Below are 24,308 nucleotides of genomic sequence, written 5' to 3'. Positions count from 1 at the left end.
GAGGTTAGTGGCGGCGGTAGCCGGTAGCGCCCTGCGGCGCTGCACCTCAGGCGATGACATCATCGGCATGTGCAGCACCCTGTTTGCGTCCCAGATGCAACCTTGGCTCACACCCCCTGACCTACCGCTGGACGCTATGTTCAATAGGGTCAGGGGGGCTGTTTTGCAGCCTGGGCGGCAATAATTAAGGGGCAGGTGCTGGGTGGCCTTTTTTTTGGGGCCGCCTGCCAGCACCTGCCGCCTCTCGCCACCTCAGGCGGGATGCTGGCCGCGATCTGTCAGCCCGGCACTCCTCTTGACTGTTTTGCCAGCACCCCGCTCCCTGGTGGACCAGCAGGGCCTCGGTGCACGCTATGCTAGGCCCCTCCCCTTTAATCAGGGGCAGGAGGCCTGCAGTACCTCAGCGTTATCTGCCGATGAACGTGACGCTGCTACACGTAGGGCCGCGATATTCAATGGGAGCGCCCCAAGAGGGAGGGGGAGCACTTCCAGTAGCACCCGCCTCCTGCTTGGGGCGCTACCACTGAACTTCGGGCACGGGGGCGCGAACTTTTTTGGGACGCTAAAAGTAGTCACCCCAAAGGAGGCGTGAGCAAATTTCCCCCCTAAGGCTTTAATGGGGAAAATTTTTGTTGCTTTGCGCCTCCCGTTAGCACCCTAAGAGGGCACTAATGGGGCGCAAAGCAACTAGCGCCCGGGCACGGTGCCACCAACGCCTCACAAGAAATTCAGCGGGAGGTTAGCGGCAGGGGTGACCGTTAGCGCCCCACGGTGCTGCGCCACCAGCGATGACATCATCGCCATGCGCAGCAGTCCGCTTGCGCCCCGGCCGCGATCTTCGGTAGCGCCCCCGACTTACCACCGGATGCTATGTCTGACGGGATCAGGGGGGCCTACCTGTGGCTGGGGCAGCGCTAATTAAAGGCGAGGTGCCGGGCGGCCATTTTTGTTGCTGGCCGCCTGCCAGCACCTGCCCCCGTTGCCGTCCCCAGTCTACAGGCCCCCTAACAGTAGCTACATTGTTGGACAGAGTATAAATCAAGAAATAATGGGGGCTTGTAAGAAAGGTACAGCAATAATCATGGACGATTTTAATCTTCATATTGATTGGACAAATCAAATTGACCAATGTAGCCTAGAGGAAGAGTTCATGGAGTGTATCCGGGATGGTTTCCTAGAACAATACATTTGGAACCAACCAGGGAGCAAGCTATCTTAGATCTGGTACTGTGTAATGAGACAGGATTAATAAATGATCTCATAGTAAAGGATCCTCTAGGAAAGAGTGATCATAGCATGGTTAAATTTCAAATTCAATTGGAGGATGAGAAAGTTGGGTCTCAAACCAGTAATCTGATCTTAAATAAAGGCAATTACAAAGATATGAAAGCAAAATACTGCGGATGCTGGAAATCCGAAATAACAACAGAAAACGCTGAAAAACTCAGCAGGCCAGGCAACATCTATGGAGAGAGAAACAGAGTTAACGTTTCAGGTTGAAGACCCTTCGTCAGAACTGAGAAAAAAGCAGGAAATGAAACAGATTGAAAAGCAAGTTTGGGTGCTGGGAAATGGGGGAGGGGATGAAAGAACAAAAGGGAACAAAAGGACCTTCCCTTTTGTTCTTTCACCCCCTCCCCCATTTCCCAGCCCCCAAACTTGCTTTTCAATCTGTTTCATTTCCTGCTTTTTTCTCAGTTCTGACGAAGGGTCTTCAACCTGAAACGTTAACTCTGTTTCTCTCTCCATAGATGTTGCCTGGCCTGCTGAGTTTTTCCAGTGTTCTCTGTTGTTATTACAAATGTATGAAGGCAGAGTTGGCTAAAGTGGACTGGGAAAATAGATTAAAGGGTAAGATGGTTAATAAGCAATGGCAGACATTTAAGGAGATATTTCATAACTCTCAACAAAAATATATTTCAGTGAGAAGGAAAGACTTTAAGAGAAGTGAGAACCATTCGTGGCTAACTAAGGAAGTAAAGGATGGTATCAAATTGAAAATAAAGGCATACAATGTTGCCAAGATTAGTGGGAGGCCAGAGGATTGTGAATTTTAAAAAAACCAGCAAAGGACAACTAAAAAAATAATTAAGATAGAGAAGATGGATTATGAGAGTAAACTAGCAAGAAATATAAAAACAGATAGTAAGAGCTTCTACAGGTATATAAAAAGGAAGAGAGTAGCTAAAGTAAACATTGGTCCCTTACAGGATGAGACTGGGGAATTAATAATGGGGAACAGGGAAATGGCAGAGACTTTGAACAAATATTTTGTATCTGTCTTCAGAGTAGAAGACACTAAAACCATCCCAATAATACATAATCAAGGGGCTATAGGGAGGGGGAAACTTAAAACAATCACGATCACTAAAGGAAAAGTACACTGTAAAATAATGGGAGAAAAGGTGGACAAGTCCCCTGGACCTGATGGCCTGCATCCTAGGGTCTTAAAAGAAGTGGCTGCAGAGATAGTGGATGCATTGGTTGCAATCTACCAACATTCCCTGGATTCTGGAGAGGTCCCAGCGGATTAGAAAACCACAAATGTAATGCCCCTATTTAAGAAGGGAGGGAGACAGAAAGCAGGAAACTATAGATCAGTTAGCCTAACATCTGTCATTGGGAAAATACTGGAGTCCATTATTAAGGAAGCAGTAGCAGGACATTTAGAAAATCATAATACAGTCAAGCAGAGTCAGCATGGTTTTATGAAAGGGAAATCATGTTTGACAAATTTGCTGGAGTTCTTTGAGGATGTAGCGAGCAGGGTGGATAAAGGTAAACCAGTGGATGTGGTGTATTTGGATTTCCAGAAGGCATTCAATAAGTTGCCACATAAAAGGTTACTGCACAAGATAAGAGCTCAAGGGGTTGGGGGTAATATATTAGCATGGATAGAGGATTGGCTAACTAACAGAAAACAGAGAGTCGGGTTAAATGGGTCATTTTCCGGTTGGCAAACAGTAACTAGTGGGGTGCCGCAGGGATCAGTGCTGAGGCCTCAACTATTTACAATCTATATTAATTACTTGGATGAAGGGACCGAGTGTACTGTAGCCAGGTTTGCTGATGATACAAAGATAGGTGGGAAAGCAAGTTGTGAAGAGGACACAAAGAATCTGCAATGGGATGTAGACAGGCTAAGTGAATGGGCAAACATTTGGCAGATGGAGTATAATGTGGGAAAGCGTGAGGTTATCCACTTTGGTAGGAAAAATAAAAAAACAAATTATTATTTAAATGGAGAGAGATTACAAAATGCTGCAGTACAGAGGGACCTGGGGGGTCCTTGTGCATGAAACACAAAAAGTTAGCATGCGGGTACAGCAAGTAATCAGGAAGGCAAATGGAATGTTGGCCTTTATTGCAAGGGGGTTGGAGTATAAAAGCAGGGAAGTCCTGCTATAACTGTACAAGGTATTGGCGAGATCACACCTGGAGTACTGCATACAGTTTTCGTCTCCTTATTTAAGGAGGGATAAACTTGCATTGGAGGCAGTTCAGAGAAGGTTCACGAGGTTGATTCCTGAGATGAAGGGGTTGACTTATGAAGAAAGGTTGAGCAGATTGGGCCTATACTCATTGGGGTTTAGAAGAATGAGAGGTGATCTTATTGAAACATGTAAGATACTGAGGGGGCTCGACTAGGTAGATGCAGAGAAGATGTTTCCCCCTCATGGGGGAATCTAGAACTAGGGGGCATAGTTTCAGAATAAGGGGGTCACCCATTTAAAACTGAGATGAGGAGGAATTTCTTCTCTCAGAGGGTCGTAAATCTGTGGAATTCTCTATCCCAGAGAGCTGTGGAGGCTGGGTTATTGAATATATTTAAAGTGGAGATAGACAGATTTTTGAACAATAAGGGAGTGATGGGTTATGGGGAGCAGGTGGAGAAATGGAGCTGAGCCTAAGATCAGATCAGCCATGATCTCATTAAATGGCCTACTCCTGCTCCTATTTCTTATGTTATGTTCTAAAATCAGAGAATGGCAGACTTACTAAATAAATACTTCATATCGGTCTTCACAGTACAGGATGAGGATAAAGTATCAGAGATACGAGGAAAACTAAAAATAAATCAAGGGGATGAAACTTACTAGATTTAATATAAGTAAAAAATGGTAATGGAGAAAATAATGAGACTAAAGATTGATAACTCTCCAGGACCTGATGGTATTAAAAGGAGTAGTTGTGGAAATTGTTGATGTTCTAGTCATGATCTTCCTAAGGTCTCTTGATTCAGGAATTGTCTCCTTGGATTGGAAATTTGCCAATGTCACTTCATTAGTTAAGAAGAGTAGGTGAGATAATCTAGGACATTATAGGCCTATTAGTCTAACGTCTGTTGTGGGGAATTTACTAAAGTGCACTATTAGGGGCAGAGTGACTGAGCATTTGGGCAAATATGAAATGATCAGAGCGAGCCAGCATGGATTTGTACAAGGCAAGTCATGTCTAGCAAACCTAGTTGAATTTTTTGAAGATGTAACTAACGTGGTAGATAAGGGAATGTCAATGGATGATATTTATATGAATCTCCAAAAGGCATTTGTGAAGATTCCATATAAGAGGCTGCTAACAAGAAAGAAAGCACATGGAATTGGAGGCAACCTATTGACATGAGTAGGGAATTGGTTAGGAGGTGGGAGACGGAGAGTAGGGACAATGGGTATGTACTCAAAAGTGGCAGTTTGTGACTAGTGGTATCCCCCAGGGATCTGTACTAGGACCTCAGCTTTTCACTATATTTATAAATTACTTGGGTGAAGAAATAAAGAGCCATATATCCAAGTTTGCTGATAACACCAAGTTAGATGGCCCAGTAGATAGTGTAGATGGAAGCAAAAAGTTTCAAAGGGACATTGATAGATTTAGTGAGTGGGCAAAACTGTGGGGAAGCATGAGGTCATCCACTTTGGACCTAAGGAAGATAGATCAGAGTATTTTCCAAATGACGAGAAGCTAGGAACTGTGGAGGAGCAGAGAGATTCAGGGGTCCAAGAACAGAAGTCACTAGAAGTTAGTGGACAGGTACAAAAAATAATTTAAAAGGCTAATGGAATGTTGTCCTTTATCTCAAGGAGGCTGGAATACAAAGGGGTGGAAGCTATGTTACAGTTATATAAAGCTCAGGTTAGACCCCATTTACAGTTCTGGGCACATCACCTCAGTAAGGATGTATTAGCTTTGGAGGGTGTAGTGTATGTATCCGTCTACCTTTAAGAAAACCATTGTATGTAACCGTTCACCTTTAAGAGAACTATTTTAGGTGTGGCACTACTTTGTTGGCTTCTGTATACTGTAATACCGACGGTGACCACACCGGTATATAAGTGCTGTGTGAGGATTTATTTGGCAGATTCACCCTGACCTTCGAATAGTAAAGTCCTGTTTTAAGTTACTCTGGTAGTCTGTGTATTAATTAACTAAACAACCCACAGACTTTACAGTGGCGACGAGTCCGATCGTACCCTGCGGCAACAATACTTCCGAAGCAGTTAACGAGCGTCGAGAAGAGGCAACCGCCCTCGTCGTTCTGCTGGGAGAAAACTCGAGTCTGCAGAGCTGGAAAGGAGGAAGAATTCAGAGACAAAGACTTCCATCAGCAACAGGCACTGACTGTCCCTTCTGCCACGGTGAGGAGTGAGCCGATCAGCACGAGAAGCAAGCCGGCCACGGTGACTGTGAGTAAGGGAAAAGTAAAAAGAATAACCGGAGGATAAGGGCGGTGCACTCGACCATGGTCGAGGGGGAAAGGAGCCGGACAGAAGTCGGGCCCAGAGGCGCTGAGACTGGGGCAGCGTGGAGCAAGGAAGCCACGGTACAGACAGGCTGGGGACGCAACGGCGTCGTGAGACAGCTAGACCGCGACCGGCGAAAAAGGCCGGGCAGCGACCGAAGCCACGAAGCGCTGCGACCGGGAGCGTAGGCGCGGGAAGATACAAAGACTCAGCCGCAGCCGGGGAGGGAAGCACCGGATTGCAAGAGGGCTGGGAGGCGCGATTGGGAGCCGAGCGAGCGGGAGAGGCAGAGCCGACCAAGGGAGACTGAGCGAGAGCCAGTCCAGCAGCTGAAACTGTTCGCCGTCAACGGGGTGTACCCAGCGCCGGTAGAGCCGAGCGAGCGGGAGAGAGACAGAGCCCGAGCAAGGGGAACTGAGCGAGAGCCAGCCCAGCGGCTGAAACTGTTCGCCGTCAACGAGGTGTACCCAGCGCCGGTTGCCCTGCCGAGAAAAGGGAAAGCACTGAAGCCGACGCGCAGGCTGTGAACCTGAAAGCCAGCGGCCGTCGCCCGTGGGGAAAGTGTACCCCTCCCGCTAGGGAAGAAACGCAGGAAGCCGCCATTAGGCGGGGAAGAAGACAGAAGCGGGAAACCGCCATTGAAGTGGGCGGGGAGAGAAGATAAGCGCGGGAAACCGCCATTTTCGCAGGAACCGCCATCTTGGAAAAAATAAATAAAAGAAAATTTAAAGAAATAATTCGTGGTGTTATCAGGAAGAGAGGAAGATGCCTAAGCGTGGTAACATCAACGATTTTAATTCCGAGGTAGAAGACTGGGCCACGTATGTGGAACGCATTGAGATCTATTGTGAGGCCAATAAAATAGAAGAAGATGACAAAGCTATAACCTTGCTAAACTCGATGGGCGCGAAGACATACGGGCTCTTGAAGCATCTACTAGCACCAGCTAAACCGGCGGATCAGACTTTTGATGATATTGTGACTGTTCTGAAGGATCACTTGAACCCCACACCGTTGATGTTGGCGGAACGATTCAAATTCTATGCGAGAACGCAAAGGAAAGACGAAAGCAACGCAGAATACTTGGTCGAACTGCGTAGACTAGTGAAACACTGCCAGTTTGGAGGGAATCTGACAGAGGCATTGCGAGACAAGTTCGTGTGCGGGTTGTCAAAGGAAGGAACGCAAAAGCGACTACTCGAAGAGAACGACCTTACACTTGACAGGGCTGTCCTTATTGCAGCATCGCACGAAGCCGCAGCGAAGGGAACTGCGGAAATGCAGCTAAAGGCAGCGGCACTCAGTGTGGATCAAATTACCTCGAGTACAACAAAATGCTATCGTTGTGGGAAGACAACACACGACCAGAACCAATGCTGGTTTAAGAACCAGGAATGTAGGAAATGTGGCAAACTGGGTCACATAGCTAAGGTATGCCGGTCAGGGAAGAAGACCAACAACCAAAGGAAGCCATCACAGGAAAAGTACAACAAGGTACACAAGGTGGCTGAGAAGAGTACAGACGAACAGAATTCGGACTCAGACCCAAACGGCCAGGAGCTGGGCAGTCTGAGAATTCACAATGTGAGTAAGGAAGCTGACTTACAAACTATCTGGGTCATGCTAAAAATAGCTGGAGTCCAAGTGAAAATGGAGTTGGACACTGGATCAGCTCTATCAGTCATAAATCGAAGGGATTACCACCGGCTATTCTCACATATACCCTTAAGAGATACCAAGTTCGTATTGCAGACATACACGGGGCATAAAGTATACCCCATGGGGAAGATAAGAGTCAAGGTGAGAGATGGGGGTAAAGAACACCCAAGAATGAACTTATACGTACTACCTGAGGGAAGACCACCACTTCTGGGACGGGAGTGGATCAAGAAAATAGACATGGAATGGCACTATCTAAAAGCCATAACGAGTGAGGACTCGGTGCAGACAATCAGCTCAGATTCTGAAACGGATGACGATAAGACCAACCCAAATATGAAAGACAAGGCTAAAATGGACTTGCCGACGAAGGTTGGAAGAACGAAGGCATGCATAAAGGCTTATGCTCCAGAGAAGAACAAAGTTTCAGAACAGAACTCCACCGAACAACGACAACAAAGTTTGACAGAGAATTCTGAGTCTGTTCAGTTTACGGACATATCCATGACGGAAGAACACCGAGCTCGGACTCAACTTTATTTCAAATTACGACAGCAAGTAGAACAAGTGAGTTACCGTCTCGAACAAGAGATGAAAACAATGAAAAAGTTCTATGACACCGAATGGGAGAATCTGGAAAGACAACAGAAGCAGCTAGCTCAAGCAGAGAGCGACCATAGAGCCATTGTGACCAATTACCGATCACATCTCCCTTATGCTGTTCAGGAGTTAGAATATTTTCAGGAAGGAGCAAATGAAGAGGAATCTTCAGGAAGCCAGGATTTTATTCCCGTTCTTCTCTACGACTCCTTACAAGCAGAGTTTGAGAAGTTGAAGGAACAGTATGAACAGGCCCAGGCTACAATCCTGGAGGGGATTAACTCGGCAACCTCCGAAAAGCTAGTTTCAGTAGAAGCATATGAGCAACTAAAGGTTGAACATGAGCAAGAAGTCCAAAGGCTGCAGGAAATTCTTGATGAGCTCAAGGCCAAGACAGACTCATCGGTAGAAGTTCCATCCATAGATGAGAAATTAGAGGTGAAAGACATGGCAGAACATGAAAGACAAGATGTCCAAGAACTCATAAAAATATTGAAGAAAACCCAAGACAAATATGAGGCGGCAATGACCGAGGTTCAACAACTTGAAGAACAGATTCAACTGGGAATCCTTTCAGTGGAAGAAAGGGAAACTGTAAGAAACACAGAGACTGTAAGAATGGCCCCTGAACATGAGCTAGAGAGCATCAAGGCGCAACTTCTCCGAGCGCTGAAAGCCAAAGTACAAGAAGAAAAGAAGGTGAAAGCATTGGAGGAAAAGGTGGATGAAATGGAGAAGACTCTGATCCACAGTGTTCCTGTGGAAGAGTTAATGGTCAGCCAACTCCTTCATATGCTGAGGGACAAGACTCTGCAATGGGAACAATCTGAACACGAGCTTCAATCTTCAAAGGGAAGGAGTTCGGAGCTCTCAAAAGTTATGGAAATAGCTGAGGTTGCAACACAGATTTTACTGGGATGCCAAAAGTACGCTGAATCACGTCTATGTGAACAACAGAATGTTGAAACAGCTGCTCCAGTAGAAGGATTGAATAGCCCGATCAATCAATCCCCGATGGAAGGGGAAGTGTTGAAATCACAAATGAGGTCATTAGTGAAGGATTTGCAGGAAACCCAGGAAGAGCGGGATGAATATGAACGCATGAAGAAGTCTCTTCAGGAAAGATGTCTAGGGAGGGAACAACAGTCGGCTAACGTCCAGTTGGGTAAGGAAGAAGTAGCAGGCCCTCTCGCTAGACTAGTTCAGGACGACACCGAATATTACCATGACCTGTTGAGTGACACGGAATATTACGAGGACTTGGTCTGCCCAGCTTGTGATGAAAACTCCCAAAGTGCAGAAATCAGGATGAAGCACTTAAAGTCTAAGGAACATAGGGAGATGGTGGCGCTACAGCTGGCAGCTGATAAGGGAGCCCCGAGAGTCTCCAAGAAGCAGAAAAGAAAAAGACGAAGCAGAAGGTGATAACCATCTAAATCATTATCACTTCTACCAGATCATGTACGTGGGCCCTACGAAGGGAGCCAAATCAGTTGGCAAGTAGGAAAAATTACCAAGGCAGTCCAGCTGTTTGTAAAAGTCAGCACTGCTGGTTCAGCAGGACGGAAGTTCAAGCTGTTAAGTCAAGGGAAAGACTATTGGATGAGTCACGCTAGCAATGTGAACCGGCTACACCACAGAGATGTTGTTCGGACCGAGTCAAGACCAGAGACTGAATCTGTGAACTGTTCCCGCAGAGACTGAATCTGTAAACTGTTTCCCGCATAGATTATACCTGTGAATTGTTTTACATGAAGTTGAATATATGTTATGTTTAATGGGGGACTAAGTATGTTGTAAGCTAAAAAGGGAGGATTGTAGTGTATGTATCCGTCTACCTTTAAGAAAACCATTGTATGTAACCGTTCACCTTTAAGAGAACTATTTTAGGTGTGGCACTACTTTGTTGGCTTCTGTATACTGTAATACCGACGGTGACCACACCGGTATATAAGTGCTGTGTCAGGATTTATTTGGCAGATTCGCCCTGACCTTCGAATAGTAAAGTCCTGTTTTAAGTTACTCTGGTAGTCTGTGTATTAATTAACTAAACAACCCACAGACTTTACAGAGGGGGTGCAGTGCAGATTCACCAGAATGATACCTGGGCTAAAAGCAATCAATTATGAGGACAGATTGTATAGACTAGGCTTATATTCCCTTGAAGATTAAGGGGTGATCTAATTGAGGTGTTTATGATGATTAAAGGAGCTGATAGGGTAGATAGAGAGAAACTATTCCTCTGGCGGGTCAGTCCAGAACAAGGAGGCATAACCTTAAAGTTAGAGTTAGGCCAGATGTAGCCTTTAATGTCTTAAATTTGTGGGGTTTTAAATTAAGTATCTCAGGCTATTAGTTTCATAAGACTTTTTATTTAACCCTGTTGGTTACATTGAGTAAGTTGTTGCTGATTGAAGTGGAATTTCTAATCTAATTAGTGATTTTGTGGTCAATAATCATCCCCTTCCTTTTTTTAAGTGATAGAGTGTAGTGGCACAACAGATGATATTGTTGAGGTCTGTGCTAAGCTGGATAACTTGTCTGAAGATGTGAGCTGTTGTCTCCTCAACAACATCCATGAGATTCTTTGCAACAGTGATGATCTATCAGTCCTTGAACCCATGGTTGGTATCTTAATCTTCTCAAACATAAAACCTAGACCTCACATCCAAGTAAGAAATCCCATAAAAATATAACATGAAGACTATCAAGTACAGGTGAAAATCACAAACAAATAGTTGATGCCAATAGATATATTGCGTCAACCATTAAACTGAGAATTCCATTCCCTGGATGACTTAATGAGGTTACCTGGTGGGTTGATAAATGTTAAGATCAGTAATATCTGTGCTGAACCAGCTGGTATGGATGCTGGAATTGGTCTCACCACCCCTGGTTTAGAGAGAATTTCCCACTTGTCATTGCTAGCCAACAAACAGTGCTGGAAGTCTCCAATACCTAGTAATGGCATCCTGTTCAAAAATATTGTCCTTATGAGGTGAAGGATTCAATGCGAGACAATAGCTTATTCAAATTTTGAATAAAATTTCCAGTCCAAATTAATGCCAAGTTATGAGCAGCTTTGTGCTGCACAGTGGTAATAAAGGAAACGCTCTTTTAACCGGCACCTAAATATCCAGAAATCTCTCTTAACCGGCAAAATTCAGGAGTAGGTTCAGGTAAGTTTTACTATATATTAGTGTCTGTGTAACCGGGGTTCCTGGATCTGTGGCCGTGTAACCGGGATTCCTGCACCTGTGGCCGTGCAACAGGGACTCCTGGATCTGTGACCATGTAACCGGGTCTCCTGCACAAGTGCCGGGGCTCCTGCACCTGTGGCCGTGTACGGGGCTCTCGTACCTTGGTAAGTATACCTCTCTGTAATCTGGACTTTTTGATCAATCGGCACCACGCCTGTCCCGTCGGTGCCAGATAAAAAAGAGTTTCCTGTAAAGAGAAATTTAGGTTAAACTTCTTAAACTCAATTTAATCGGACTTTTACATCTAGAAGATGGAGGGGAGACTTTCATCCCATTAGCTTGGTCTTGACTTGGACCCAGATCCCAAGTACAGTTTCAATCCCCACTTCAAACCAACAGAACTCCCTTGAAGTTCTAAGCCAAAGGGCAGACAGTGACATAGTGCCCTAGCATTCCAATATACTGTGCTACTGTGTGAGAGCAGGATTCACACCAATGATTCTCCAGATGGTCAGTCATTGCTCTCCACCATGCTATCTTGATGAGACATGCAACTCAGAGCAGTTACATCTGCACAGGAAGGATGATACCCAGTGGACACAGGACGACCTTTATTGTCAATTGTCCGGAACTTGTTTTGACTTTTGTATAAGTTTGAGAACAGCCATTTCATTAGATGTACATCAGAATACACAGCACTGGGACAGGCAGTGGTTTTCACATTATATGAAATAGTTATAATGAAAAGAAGTACAGTTCAGCCACAAAATGTAACTTGTTAAACATTTATTTCAGGTTAACAAGGCTTCTGAAGGCTTCCAACCTGACCTCCAAGTGCTAGATCGGATAGAGGAAGAGCACAGAATGTTTCTGGAGAATGTGCTGGGTGTGCTGGGGATTTCGATTGATGATCCACCAGACCAGTCCCTGAACTTGACTCGCGATCAGAATGAGGTCATTAAAGCAATAGCCATTTTCATCCAAGCACTCAATGGTACGATACTATGTGTATTTCAGTAACACTTCCTAACAGTATGAATTAATTTATCACCCACTTCTATTATTATTAAATAACTGAGAATAACATCTGCCCCAACGAAAGGGGCAAGCCATTTTTAATTTTATCAAACTGTTTCTGGAACGGGCATTTCTCTGGCTTTGGGAGTCCTCATGCAAAATTGTAGAGCTCAGGCAGTAAATGATGCTTAATCCATCTGAATGTCAGCAAAACTGAAGCTACCCTCTTCAGCTTCTGCGAAGACTTACTTGCCTTTGCCCTTGACTCCATTAATTTCCCCACTGCTAACTTTCCCCTCCGCCAAGAGGTTTGAAATCTTGAAGTATTGTTTGATCCCAAACTCAGCTCCCTGCTCCACATTCAGTTTTCAATTTATTTTAACTCTTTGCCCAGCCTTCACTCTGACTGTGGCCGCTGAACCCTTTTTACGCGAGGCGCACTGTAGGAATGCAAGTTACTGCTACAGGTGGAAGCGGAAGGGTTTGTCATCACACTGCATCAGATCACGTGCCCTGCCACTCACCTATATATTGGCCCAGAAATTCGGGTCTCCACAGATGAGTACACACGGGGTACTCACCCGTAGGCCCAGTTGAAGTGCCGGTTTCCTGCATGCACTGTGCATTCACGGGAAACCAGTACTTCCGTTCCCCTGAAAGCAGGGGTTCAGAGGTCGAACGCGTGCACGGGAGAAGCTGCGCGTGCGCATCAAACTTCGTTTTTTTTTTACAGGTTTTCCCAGGAGGGTAAGTCTCCAGAAGTTAGACATATAAAAAGCAGTCGTAAGGCCTGCTTTTTACAAGGTAAGTGGTGAATTAATTAAAATTAAAACATTTTTTCCACAGGTTTATTATTTTTAAATACTTTAAAGAAAGGTAAGTTTATTTTTAGCCCCGTTAGAAAATAAAATTATTTTTTTCAAAAATTTTAATTATTGTTTAAAATAGTTATTTCATGTAATTTATAGTTTATTTTAAAAATGTGATTTAAAAAAAAATTTATTTGAAGATTTAGTGATGTTATGGGGCCCGTAGTATTTCTAACTTTTGACAGGTCTTCCTGTCAGACTTATGAATGGAGCATTCCCTGCTCCGATTGGCTCGCCGTGGCCCACGTGATCCCACATTACGCTTACTTCCTGTATCATACTTTTTATAATAAAAACATGTCACAGTGGAAAATCTGTATGCGAACATTTATAATGGGAAAACGCTATTGAAAGGTTATTTCACCATAACATCTCACCATCACACCTTTTTGAATCAAATCATTCAAAATATTTTTGGAACGAAAGTTCATCCATCATATTTTCTCTCAGTAACTGAGGTTTCTGAGGTTCAAGAATAAGGTTTTAAACAAAATAAAAAATTACATATGCATCTCCTTTATCTGCCATTTTAATGAAGGCATTAGCCAATTATTTGAAAGTGGTAGTACTGAGGAAACGTTGCACTTTCGGCGGGGCCGTCTTTCAGATGAAATGATAAACCGAGGGCCCGTCTGCCTTCTTAGGTGGACGTAAAAGATCTCATAGCATTATTTCGAAGAAGAGCAGGGGAGTTCACTCCGGTGTCCTGGCCAATACTCATCCCTCAAGCAACATCATTAAAACAGATTATCTGGCCACTATTTCAGTGCTGTTTGTGGGACTTTGCTGTGCGCAAATTGGCTGCCGTGTTTCCCTACAGTGCAACAGTAACTACACTTCAATTGTACTTCATTGGCTGTAAAGCACTTTGGGACATCCTGAGGTCATGAAAGGCGCCATACAAATGCAATTTCTTTCTTTTCTTTTTTAATGCCTCTGTTAAAATAGTAGACAAAGGAATTGTAGCCTTCACTGTGTGGTCCAATCTAATCTGTTTCATTTTCAGAACTGGAATTTGACACTCTGAAGAATTTGGCTGACAGTTTGACAATAAAGATTATATCCTCACAGCTGGACTTGGTAAGAAACACACATTGTTAATGTAGGTGGAGGAGATAGATGGACATTATCTTGATTTCTGTAAAGCACTGTTTGTAGTGTATGTACTCGTCTACCTTTAAGAGAACTATTGTATGTAACCGTTCACCTTTAAGAGAACTATTTTAGGTGTGGCACTACTTTGTTTGGCTTCTGTATACTGTAATACCGACGGTGACCACACCAGTATATAAGTGTTGTGCCAGGAGTTATTGGGCAGATTTGCCCTGACCTTCGAATAGTAAAGTCCTGTTTTAAGTTACTCTTGGAGTCTGTGTATTAATTAACTAAACAACCCACAGACTTTACAGTGGCGACGAGTCCGATCGTACCCTGCGGCAACAATACTTCCGAAGCAGTTAACGAGCGTCGAGAAGAGGCAACCGCCCTCGTCATTCTGCTGGGAGAAAACTCGAGGCTGCAGCAATAGAAAGGAGGAAGAATTTAGCGACAAAGACTTCCATCAGCAACAGGCACTGACTGTCCCTTCTGCCACGGTGAGGAGTGAGCCGATCAGCAAGAGAAGCAAGGCGGCCACGGTGACTGTGAGTAAGGGAAAGTAAAAAGAATAACCAGAGGATAAGGGCTGTGCACTCGACCACGGTCGAGGGGGAAAGGAGCCGGACAGAAGTCGGGTCCAGAGGCGCTGAGACGGGGGCAGCGTGGAGCAAGGAAGCCGCGGTACTAATAGGCTGGGGGACGCAACGGCGTCGTGAGACAGCTAGACCGCGACCGGCGGGAAAAGCCGGGCAGCGACCGAAGCCACGAAGCGCTGCGACCGGGAGCGTAGGCGCGGGAAGAGATAAACTCAGCCGCAGCCGGGGAGGGAAGCACCGGACTGCGAGACGGCTGGGAGAGGCGTTTGGGAGCCGAGCGAGCGGGAGAGGCAGAGCCGACCAAGGGAGACTGCGCGAGAGCCAGTCTAGCGGCTGAAACTGTTCTCCGTCAACGGGGTGTACCCAGCGCTGGTAGAGCCGAGCGAGCGGGAGAGGCAGAGCTGACCAAGGGAGACTGCGCGAGAGCCAGTCCAGCGGCTGAAACTGTTCTCCGTCAACGGGGTGTACCCAGCGCCGGTAGAGCCGAGAGCGCGGGAGAGAGACCGAGCCCGAGCAAGGGGAACTGAGCGAGAGCCAGCCCAGCGGCTGAACCTGTTCGCCGTCAATGGGGTGTACCCAGCGCCGGTTGCCCTGCCGAGAAAAGGGAAAGCCCTGAAGCCGACGCGCAGGCTGTGAACCTGAAAGCCAGCGGCCGTCGCCTGTGGGGGAAAGTGTACCCCTCCCACTAGGGAAGAAACGCGGGAAGCCGCCATTAGGCGGGGAAGAAGACAGAAGCGGGAAACCGCCATTGAAGTGGGCGGGGAGAGAAGATAAGCGCGGGAAACCGCCAATTTCGCGGGAAAACCGCCATCTTAGAAAAAAAAATAAGTTAAAGAAATAATTCGGGGTGTTATCAGAAAGAGAGGAAGATGCCTAAGCGTGGTAACATCAACGATTTTAATGCCGAGGTAGAAGACTGGGCCACGTACGTGGAACACATCGAGATCTATTGTGAGGCCAATAAAATAGAAGAAGATGACAAAGCTATAACCTTGCTAAACTCGATGGGCGCGAAGACATACGGGCTCTTGAAGCATCTACTATCACCAGCTAAACCGGCGGATCAGACTTTCGATGATATTGTGGCTGTTCTGAAGGATCACTTGAACCCCACACCGTTGATGTTGGCGGAACGATTCAAATTCTATGCGAGAACGCAACGGAAAGACGAAAGCAACGCAGAATACTTGATTGAACTGCGTAGACTAGCGAAATACTGCCAGTTTGGAGGGAATCTGACAGAGGCATTGCGAGACAAGTTCGTGTGCGGGTTGGCAAAGGAAGGAACGCAAAAGCGACTACTCGAAGAGAACGACCTTACATTTGACAGGGCTGTCCTTATTGCAGCATCGCACGAAGCCGCAGCGAAGGGAACTGCGGAAATGCAGCTAAAGACAGCAGCACTAAATGTGGATCAAATTACCTCGACAACAACAAAATGCTATCATTGTGGGAAGACAACACACGACCAGAACCAATGCTGGTTTAAGAACCAGGAATGTAGGAAATGTGGCAAACTGGGTCACATAGCTAAGGTATGCCGGTCAGGGAAGAAGACCAACAACCAAAGGAAGCCATCACAGGAAAAGTACAACAAGGTACACAAGGTGGCTGAGAAGAGTTCAGACGAACAGAATTCAGACTCAGACCCAAATGGCCAGGAGCTGGGTAGTCTGAGAATTCACAATGTGAGTAAGGAAGCTGACCTACAAACTATCTGGGTCATGCTAAAAATAGCTGGAATCCAAGTGAAAATGGAGTTGGACACTGGATCAGCTCTATCAGTCATAAATCGAAGGGATTACCACCGGCTATTCTCACATATACCCTTAAGAGATACCAAGTTCGTATTGCAGACATACACGGGGCATAAAGTATACCCCATGGGAAAGATAAGAGTCAAAGTGAGAGATGGGGGTAAAGAACACCCAAGAATGAACTTATACGTACTACATGAGGGAGGACCACCACTTCTAGGACGGGAGTGGATCAAGAAAATAGACATGGAATGGCACTATCTAAAAGCCATAACGAGTGAGGACTCGGTGCAGACAATCAGCTCAGATTCTGACACGGATGACGATAAGACCAACCCAAATATGAAAGACAAGGCTGAAATGGACTTGCCGACGAAGGTTGGAAAAACGAAGGCATGCATAAAGGCTTATGCTCCAGAGAAGAACAAAGTTTCAGAGCAGAACTCCACCGAAAAACGACAACCTAGTTTGACAGAAAATTCTGAGCCTGTTCAAGTTACGGACATATCCATGATGGAAGAACACCGAGCTCGGACTCAAACTTATTTCAAATTACGACAACAATTAGAACAATTGAGTTACCGTCTCGTACAAGAGATGAAAACAGTGAAAAAGTTCTATGACACCGAATGGGAGAATCTGGAAAGACAACAGAAGCAGCTAGCTCAAGCAGAGAGCGACCATAGAGCCATCGTGACCAATTACCGATCACATCTCCCTTATGCTGTTCAGGAGTTAGAATATTTGCAGGAAGAAGCAAATGAAGAGGAATCTTCAGGAAGCCAGGATTTTATTCCAGTTCTTCTCTACGACTCCTTACAAGCAGAGTGTGAGAAGTTGAAAGAACAGTATGAACAGGCCCAGGCTACAATTCTGGAAGGGGTTAACTCGGCAACCTCCGAAAAGCTAGTTTCAGTGGAAGCATATGAGCAACTGAAGGTTGAACATGAGCAAGAAGTCCAAAGGCTGCAGGAAATTCTTGATGAGCTCAAGGCCAAGACAGACTCATCGGTAGAAGTTCCATCCATAGATGAGAAATTAGAGGTGAAAGACATGGCAGAACATGAAAGACAAGATGTACAAGAACTCATAAAAATATTAAAGGAAACCCAAGACAAATATGGGGCGGCAATGACCGAGATTCAACAACTTGAAGAACAGATTCAACTGGGAATCCGTTCAGTGGAAGAAAAGGGAACTGTAAGAAACACAGAGACTGTAAGAATGGCCTCTGAACATGAGCTAGAGAGCATCAAGGCGCAACTTCTCCGAGCGCTGGAAGCCAAAGTACAAGAAGAAAAGAAGGTGAAAGCATTGGAGGAAAAGGTGGATGAAATGGAGAAGACTCTGACCCACAGTGTTCCCGTGGAAGAGTTAACGGTCAGCCAACTCCTTCATATGCTGAAGGACAAGACTCTACAATGGGAACAATCTGAACACGAGCTTCAATCTTCAAAGGGAAGGAGTTCGGAGCTCTCAAAAGTTATGGAAATAGCTGAGGTTGCAACACAGATTTTACAGGGATGCCAAAAGTACGCTGAATCACGTCAATGTGAACAGCAGAATGTTGAAACAGCTGCTCCAGTAGAAGGATTGAATAGCCTGATCAATCAATCCCCGAGGGAAGGGGAAGTATGGAAATCACAAACGAGGTCATTAGTGAAGGATTTGCAGGAAACCCAGGAAGAGCGGGATGAATATGAACGCATGAAGAAGTTTCTTCAGGAAAGATGTCTAGGGAGGGAACAACAGTCGGCTAACGTCCAGTTGGGTACGGAAGAAGTAGCAGGCCCTCTCGCTAGACTAGCTCAGGACGACACCGAATATTACCATGACCTGTTGAGTGACACGGAATATTACGATGACTTGGTCTGCCCAGCTTGTGATGAAAACTCCCAAAGTGCAGAAATTAGGATGAAGCACTTAAAGTCTAAGGAACATAGGGAGATGGTGGCGCTACAGCTGGCAGCGGATAAGGGAGCCCCGAGAGTCTCCAAGAAGCAGAAAAGAAAAAGACGAAGCAGAAGACGATAACCATCTAAATCATTATCACTTCTATCAGATCATGCACGTGGGCCCTACGAAGGGGGCCAAATCAGTTGGAAAGTAGGAAAAATTACCAAGGCAGTCCAGCTGTTTGTAAAAGTCAGCACTGCTGGTTCAGCAGGGCGGAAGTTCAAGCTGTTAAGCCAAGGGAAAGACTATTGGATGAGTCACGCTAGAAATGTGAACCCGCTACACCACAGAGATGTTGTTCGGACCGAGTCAAGACCAGAGACTGAATCTGTGAACTGTTTCCCGCGGAGACTATATCTGTGAATTGTTTTACATGAAGTTGATTATATGTTATGTTTAATGGGGAATAAGTATGTTGTAAGCTAAAAAGGGAGGATTGTAGTGTATGTACCCGTCTACCTTTAAGAGAACTATTGTATGTAACCGTTCACCTTTAAGAGAACTATTTTAGGTGTGGCACGACTTTGTTTGGCTTCTGTATACTGTAATACCGACGGTGACCACACCAGTATATAAGTGTTGTGCCAGGAGTTATTGGGCAGATTCGCCCTGACCTTCGAATAGTAAAGTCCTGTTTTAAGTTACTCTTGGAGTCTGTGTATTAATTAACTAAACAACCCACAGACTTTACACTGTTGATATGCAATATACAAATTCTTGAGTTGTGTTAGTCAAAATTGCGAGAATGTTAAAATACCTGCTTGATTCCACGATCCCAGCAAAAAATGGAGCCAGGGTTGCTGTTCGAGTGAGACGACCCTCACCTGGGAAATCCTGAACTGACCTCCCTGGATTCAGCCTATTTACGTAATTAGCATGTCCTCCCTGTGCAGTCCGCATGAGCTCAGGGAGCACTATCAATCAAAGTGGGCGGGGAGCAGTGAGAGCAGCAGCTCTTACAGGTGAAAAGATTGGAGCTTGATCTGGCTATTTAGCAATGGCAATGGAAGGTTGCTAAGGACAAGTGGGCAGAGCTGAACCATTTGTTGTAAAGGAGTTGGATGTTCTGCTAGAAGAGGTGCAGCACAGGAGGTAAAATGCTCCAGTGCAAGCAACGTGCAGCTGCATGGCAGGAGAAGGCTGATAGAGCCTGCCTTATCTCTCACTTCTATAGGTCAGGGAGCAGATGAGAAGAAATTCTCAGGCCTGTGGTAGTACCAAAGTGAAGTTGCTCATAGTTTGACAACTCAAATTAAGTCTATACCCATTGTATGCGTGCCACAAGTGCAGTGCTCTGAACATGAAGAAGCATCTGGAATAAAGCATGGGGAACACAGGCATAATCCCTCACACCACAAAGAACGGCCTCCAGTATCACACATAAATGTCGTATGTCATGGCACTAAGTTCAAATGCCACCTGAATCTATTTGCATGTTGTGTAGTCAGCCAATCACACAAGGTGTGATGTAGACTGGGCACTGGGATAGCTGTTATGTCTGCACACTGGGTTGCAGTGCTGCATTAGAGTTGCTCTAGCACATGAAGTTTGATAGTGCTGTTATTGTTATATTATGTCTGATATTGCTAGCACTAGTGCTGTTATCGATATATCATGTCTGACATTGGTGATAGGTACTCGATTGCCTTGGCCTGTAAGAGCAGTTGGGTTGGCCATTAAAAACGACATGAGTTGATTCCTACATGCTGTCTTGGGTTATCTTTGCAAATGCAACATTTGGCGACGAGGATGGCTGAAATTTCTCTTCCACCACCTCCTCCCTTCCTTGCACGACCCGGTGAGCCCCCGATCCCATGGGTTCGCTGGTTACAGTCCTTTGAAACCTACCTCATCGCTCTCGGACAAGAAAATGTGAGTACAGCATGGAAAAAGGCACTGTTATCCCATTGCTTGGGAGCGGAGGGCCAGCGTGTTCTTGGGTGTGCGTTTGACAAGGCCCTACTCCGCACACTGCTGCACTACAGAGCCTCCCAGCATTCCACTACAGGGGTCTCACCCGCATCCCTCATGCTAGGCCGTGAGCTCATGCTGACCCTTGGCAGGCTCCGCCCCTCGCTAGCTCAGAGCCCTGCTCCACGGGCTCAAGCCACAGTCGCCAGACAGCAGGAGAAGATGAAACTCCGCTTCGACCAGTCGAAGAGGGCCAAGGCGCCCAACATCTCAGTCTCCGATTGGGTCAGAGTCCGCAGGCCTCACCGCAACAATAAGATGGCCTCATTCTGGTCCTCCCCTCTCCAAATCAACCGCCAACTTGGACCAGCCACTTTCTGCCTCACTGATGGCTCTCGGTGGCATGCCAGCTGCCTTCGGAAGGTGCCAGCACCCCCTGATGCAGGATTACACGGATCTAACCCCCAAGCCTTACCCCCAGAGTGGCGGGATGCACATGTGGCTCAGCCAGCCAACCCTCAAGCAGATATTGTGCCTCAGCCACAACCTCATCAGTCCCCACCTCGGCCTGCTCCTCACCAGTCCCCACCTCGGCCTGCTCCTCACCAGCCCCCACCTTGGCCTGTTCGTACACGTTCTCGCCCTGGCCACCTACAGGACTTTGTCACTAAATTTCATGTTTGAAATTCTGTGAGGGGGGAGGAAATGTTATGTCTGCACACTGGGTTACAGTGCTGCATTAGAGTTACTCTAGCACATGAAGTTTGATAGTGCTGTTATTATATTATGTCTGACATTGCTAGCACATGAAGTTTGATAGTTCTGTTATCGATATATCACGTCTGACATTGGTGATAGGTACTCGATTGCCTTGGCCTGTAAGAGCAGTTGGATCGGCCATTAAAAACGACATGAGTTGATTTCTACATGCTGTCTTGGGTTATCTTTGCAAATGCAACAATAGCGGTCTGTGTTCTAACTATTTGAACCATATATTTTGTCTGCACATAATGACAGAGACTGGGTAGTGGGCGAGCAAACACGAGTACCGAGTCAACATGAGGAGGTTGTGTTTCAAATCCTGGGAGTGGTGCAGTAAAGGCCAGGGAGAGCTTGGTACCTTATTTTTTTTTTAATTTTATTCGTTCACGGGATGTGGGCGTCGCTGGCAAGGCCAGCATTTATTGCCCATCCCTCAAATAAACTGTACAGGAACCAGTACAACAGCAAAATACAACTTACCTCAAAGCTGCATTGTGTCCCTTTGAGTAGTGCTGGTGGGGGGAATCCCTCGTGCAGCTGAACTGCATTAAGAAATCATTTGATTTCTTCCAGCGCATGCAAGTCCCGCCCGTGCTAGCGCCCTTTCCAAGATGACGACCAGCTTAGGCCGCGCTGGAAGTGGGCAGAAGCGAGGCGGACGACTTTTTTTGCTTCAAACCAACCATAACAGCTGGCGCTAAGGTGCCGAATTTCGTGGCCCCGTGTCTGAAAGATTTAATTGCCAACTGCTTTTGGCACAAGCAACACAGCCAACCAGCAGAGGGAGCAGCTTTTTATTTCTAGTTTAAAAAAAAAACTGAAATCAAATTCACATGGTGGAATTTGAACTCACTGTGTGGCATCAAGGAGCCCCAGTAAAACTGAAGTCAATGGGAATCGGGGGGGGGGTGGTGGGGGGAACTCTCCACTGGCTGGAGTCATACCTAGCACAAAGGAAGATGGTTGTGGTGGTTGAAGGTCAATCATCACAGCCCCAAGACATTGCTGCAGGAGTTCCTCAGGGCAGTGTTCTAGGCCCAACCATCTTCAGCTGCTTCATCATTGACCTTCCCTGCATCATAATGTCAGAAGTGGGGATGACTGCACAGTGTTCAGCGCCATTCGCAATTCCTCAGATAATGAAGCAGTCCATGCCCGCATGCAGCAAGACCTGGACGACATTCAGGCTTGGGTTGATAAGTGGCAGGTAACATTCGCACCACACAAGTGCTAGGCAATGACTATCTCCAATAAGCGAACGTCTAACCACCTCCCCTTGACATTCAATGGCATTACCATCGCCGAATCCCCCACCATCAATATCCTGGGGGTCACCATTGACCAGAAACTTAACTGGATCAGCCACAAGGTCAGAGGCTGGGTATTCTGTGGTGAGTGTCTCACCTCCTGACTCCCCAAAGCATTTCTACCATCTACAAGGCACAAGTAAGGAGTGTGATGGAATACTCTCCACATGCCTGGATGAGTGCAGCTCCAACAACACTCAAGAAGCTCGACACCATCTAGGGCAAAGCAGCCCGCTTGATTGGCACCCCATCCACTACGATAAACATTCACACCTTCCAACACCGGCGTACCGTGGCTGCAGTGTGTACCATCTACAAGATGCACTGCAGCAACTCGCCAAGGCTTCTTCGGCAGCACCTCCCAAACCCGCGACCACTTGCACCTAGGAGGACAAGGGCAGCAGGCGCATGGGAACACCACCACCTCCAAGTTCCCTTCAAGCCGCACACCTTGCCAGCGACGCCCACATCCCATGAACGAATATTTTTTTTAAAAATTTGCTGGATCGTTAGTGCAGGCTTCTCAATTACTTGTCCATTAAGACAACCATTATGCTACCGTGTGGGAAGGGGTTAGAGGGAGCGTCCATGCTCATGAGAATGGGAGTAAACGTTTCTGTTCTGTTTTGCTCTGCCGTTTCTTTAAAATGCATTAATTTGCACTACTGGAAAAGTTGATTTTTTTTGAGAAAAGTGTTTTTGAATTAAGAGTTTTTAAATAGTATTGGAGAGCTAATTTAAAGATTAGAATAGAATCATTGGATTACCTTTTTTTCAGTGGCACTGGTTCAAGATGAAAGGGTTTTACACCTGCAAATATCACTCTAAAGTATTTCTATTATTTATTTTCAAGGTCAAGGAAATCATTGGAAAACCACAGTGTTGTTCATCATTTCTACGCAAATGTGGAAAATTGCATGTTTTCAAGCAAACCCTTACTTTCACAGAGAGGCAGCTGGAATTAACACGAAGGATTCTGAAGGAATTTGGCGTTGAGTTACAAAAAAAGGGTGCTTCAATTTCATACACTTCCCCTTGTAAAGATCTGTTGCCGCTCTTTACTTCCCTGTATGTACTCTTGGTTTTAAAGGAACAAGCAAATCCAGTCTGATCGTACGATCTCTTAAAGATGCAGGACCGGTGTTCCACTGATCTCTGTAAATTTCAAATAAAATTCCGGGAATTGAAAATTAAAAAGTGCCATGCAATCCGAGACTAAATATTGCATTCTCATTTCACTAACACATAGGGAAAAGGTTCACTGAGGAGTTGTAGTCAAAGGGCTCTGGTTGGGTTAGTCTATTTTTCTCATTGAAGCTGATCTTAAAGATTGATTCTGCCCAGCATTGGCCCTAATTCCACAATAAAGGATAAATATTCTGCGTGCACTCTCCCAGTGCAGAGCCTTGCCTGCCAGGAGCACGAGTCAAGAAATGGTGCAAACAGCACATCCTTTTACGCCCATAATAGATGGAAAATGGCGGCCTGCTGTGTAATTTCATGATACAACATCATGGCGGAAGAGGAGTGCACAAGTAGAAAATTATCCCCTAAATTTCACTGAATCAGCCACAGCATGGCTGGAATGGAGAATGTAAATGTTGCACTTCCCCGCAATCTGTCCCTTCCTCTGACTGTGCCTCCCTCGCTCCCTGCCTTTAGCTGCCTAAGGCCCACCTTCTGGCATTCCCTCCAGAAATACCTCCGCTTCTCCATCTGTTCCTTTAAACCCCGCCTTAAAACCCACCTCTTTGACCAACCTATTAATACCTTTTTTCTTTAGCTTGGCGTAGGGTGACCAACTCTGGTTGGACATACTCCTGGAAGTTTCATCA

The 24,308-nt window shown here is 45.9% G+C and overlaps 1 protein-coding gene across 1 annotated transcript in view; it reads left to right on the top strand.

Annotated features, from left to right (window-relative positions):
* The window catches only part of LOC147101264 (uncharacterized), a 46,603-nt gene extending 22,901 nt beyond the window's left edge, over positions 1-23,702 (top strand). Inside the window, exons 6-9 of the mRNA XM_085966018.1 lie at positions 10,479-10,624; positions 11,996-12,194; positions 14,093-14,166; positions 23,327-23,702. Of these exons, the coding sequence (XP_085822144.1) occupies positions 10,479-10,624; positions 11,996-12,194; positions 14,093-14,166; positions 23,327-23,584 (677 nt within the window). The 3' untranslated portion in view covers positions 23,585-23,702. The remainder of the gene's footprint in view (positions 1-10,478; positions 10,625-11,995; positions 12,195-14,092; positions 14,167-23,326) is intronic.
* The last annotated feature ends 606 nt before the right edge of the window (positions 23,703-24,308 follow it).

This window comes from Somniosus microcephalus, chromosome 24, assembly GCF_052327205.1.
Source record: "Somniosus microcephalus isolate GS21.2 chromosome 24, FLI_Smic_1.0, whole genome shotgun sequence".
Classification (NCBI taxonomy): domain Eukaryota; kingdom Metazoa; phylum Chordata; class Chondrichthyes; order Squaliformes; family Somniosidae; genus Somniosus; species Somniosus microcephalus.
This window is presented reverse-complemented; position numbering and strand designations above follow the sequence as displayed.